Source organism: Galeopterus variegatus, unplaced genomic scaffold (genome assembly GCF_000696425.1).
Source record: "Galeopterus variegatus unplaced genomic scaffold, G_variegatus-3.0.2 Scaffold3322, whole genome shotgun sequence".
Classification (NCBI taxonomy): Eukaryota; Metazoa; Chordata; class Mammalia; order Dermoptera; family Cynocephalidae; genus Galeopterus; species Galeopterus variegatus.
The window spans coordinates 53,089-55,700 of record NW_007729433.1 but is presented as its reverse complement, the minus strand read 5'-3'; the positions used below and the strand labels follow the sequence as shown (position 1 = coordinate 55,700).

Here is a 2,612-nt window from a genome sequence, read left to right as displayed (position 1 = left end):
CCCCCCCCCCCCCCCCCCCCCCCCACCCCCCAGCTTTTTAATTAAACCTGTCTTTCCAATATCACATTCTGGCAGTCACAGATCTAAATAAATGACATAAATATGTGACCATCACAAATAAATATAACATAAGGGTATGGGCACTGAAAGAAGTGCCTGTTGTTTTCCAAAAATATTTGACTTTTCTCTCCAGATTTAGAAATATAGCACATGAGCACATGTAGTGTTATTACTGTCTGTTTATATTTGTAGCCTTATTTATTTAACCCTTAAAGTTGCTCTCATAAGAAACTTTTATCCATCATTCAAATGATAAAATTAGAATAATTTTCTGCAGGTTTTTGTAATCACACCAGACTGTCACCCCAAAGAGGTCTTACTGAGTGCCAGAATATTTTAGTTCATTCTACAATTTCTTATTGGCTTATAAACACTATTCTACTAAGTATCAGATTGACAAATTTTAAGCAATAGGTAAAAAACTCTTAATGAGGTGATTTAAATTTGTATGTCTAAGCAATACAGCATATCTATATCAATTATAATGCATCTGATACAAGTGTACTTACTAACAGCAACAATAAAATCTTTGTGCAGTTTGTAAGTCATCAGTGGTTCTGCAAGGCACCTACAACACAGAATAAAAGCACATTTTATGAGTCTGGCTCCTTAGATCAATCTAGCTACGCTAGATACCATCCTGACACCCTGAAGCACATTATAGAATGACAGTATCTTTCCTTCTCCCCCTAAACTTTGAGTGCTTCTTTAAGAATTGGATGATTATTACTTGTCAACTAAAAATAAAACTTAAAAAATAAATAAGTAAAATAATTGGGTGATTAGGCAGTATGATAAAGTCCTAATGGTGGTGGTGGTGGTGGTGGGGTTCCACATAGTCCTAAAATGCAGACCTCCAAGACTCCAGTGCCTCTTAGACCTTCTTGGCACAATTGCCCTTAAAAGGGGCTGCTGGGAGATGATTTTTTTCACTTTGTAGAGCTATCTTTCCACAGGAACAAAACCTCTCTCAGATAGGGGAACATCAAGTGAGGAAAACAAAAACAATAAAACAACTTTCCATTTCAATTTGTTATTTTTACAAAATACGTGAAAATCTCACATGCGAATTTAATATGAAACAAAAACATACTTAGTCAGTATTCATAAAATGCTGCATTTCACCTTAGGTGAAGGAACTGAGCTGAGGAGTGAAGACTGTATACATAGGCTCCATGCAAAAAGTGAGTAAAAGATCACATCCAGGGTCCCAGGAGTTCAACCCTCCTCACCTGAGGTAGTTTTTCAGCCCACTCGTTATTGTCTTATTGTCCCACAGTTCAATATCAATGTCAATATCAGGAGGGGATTTTGGAGCTAGAAAAAATAAAAACAAGATGTTTAAACAGTGTGCAGTTCAAAATATTATATACCAAAAATCAATACAAACAAGTAGGTCACAAGAGATAGGCATTCATTTCTTAAGGTGCCAACAGAGTTAACATTAGGATTGCTCTTTGGGTGGGTAGGTAAAAAGTTCACTCTGACACTAAACCTCAATGATATCTTGTAGAATAATAGTCCCCCAATCAAATTATTGCTAACATGATAGAGTGTTTAGCATGTCCAGCACACTTCTGAGTGCTTTATATAGATTAGATATTCAATCCTCACAACTTGGAAGAAGCAAGAACTATTATTATCCCCATTTTATAAATGAGAAAACTGAGACACGAGAGGTTTAACAAATTACTCACGGTCACAAAGTTTTTAAGTGACCAAGCTAGGTGGAATTTCAAGCCAGCCAATCTAATTTCAGAATCCATGCATCTTATCGTATCTCTAGCTATTCAAAGGACACTCAAGAAAAAGTCCAGCATTATAAAAATGCCCCCTCAAATTCTGACTGTTCATCTATTATAATTGAACATTAAAAATTGAATTGAGCACTAGGGCTGGCCCTGTGGCTCATTCAGGAGAGTGCAGCGCTAGTAACACCGAGACCGCGGGTTCGGATCCTACATAGGATTGGCCCGTGTGCTCACTTGCTGAGTGCCCTGAGGACCATCCATGCTGAGGGTTGTGATCCCCTTACCGGTCAGAAAAAAACAAACAAAAACAGAAACTGAGCACTCGGGGTGGCCCCCTGGCTCATTCGGGAGAATGCTGCGCTAGTAACGCCGAGGCCCAGGGTTCAGATCTTATATAGGGATGGCCCCTGTGCTCACTGGCTGAGTGCCCTGAGGACCATACCGTGCTGAGGGTTGCAATCCCTGTACTGCTCAGAAAAATCAAACAAAAACAGAAGCTGAGCACTGGGGCTGGCCCCATGGCTCATTCGGGAGAGTGCGGCGCTAATAAATCCGAGGCTGCGGGTTCAGATCCTATATGGGGATTGCCCCTGTGCTCACTGGCTGAGTGCCCTGAGGACCATACCGTGCTGAGGGTTGCAATCCCTGTACCGGTCAGAAAAAAACCTAGAAAAACAGAAACTGAGCACTCGGGCTGGCCCCGTGGCTCATTCCGGAGAGTGCTGCGCTAGTAACGCCTAGGCTGCGGGTTCGGATCCTACATAGGAATGACCCCTGTGCTCACTGGCTGAGTGCCCTGAG

The 2,612-nt window shown here is 41.0% G+C and overlaps 1 protein-coding gene across 1 annotated transcript in view; it reads right to left on the bottom strand.

Moving 5' to 3' along the window:
- The window catches only part of ARHGAP42 (Rho GTPase activating protein 42), a gene marked incomplete at its 5' end in the record, with an annotated part of 90,790 nt that overhangs the window by 36,740 nt on the left and 51,438 nt on the right, over positions 1-2,612 (bottom strand). The window contains 2 exons of the mRNA XM_008584632.1: positions 570-628; positions 1,293-1,377. Coding sequence (XP_008582854.1) covers positions 570-628; positions 1,293-1,377 — 144 coding nt within the window. The remainder of the gene's footprint in view (positions 1-569; positions 629-1,292; positions 1,378-2,612) is intronic.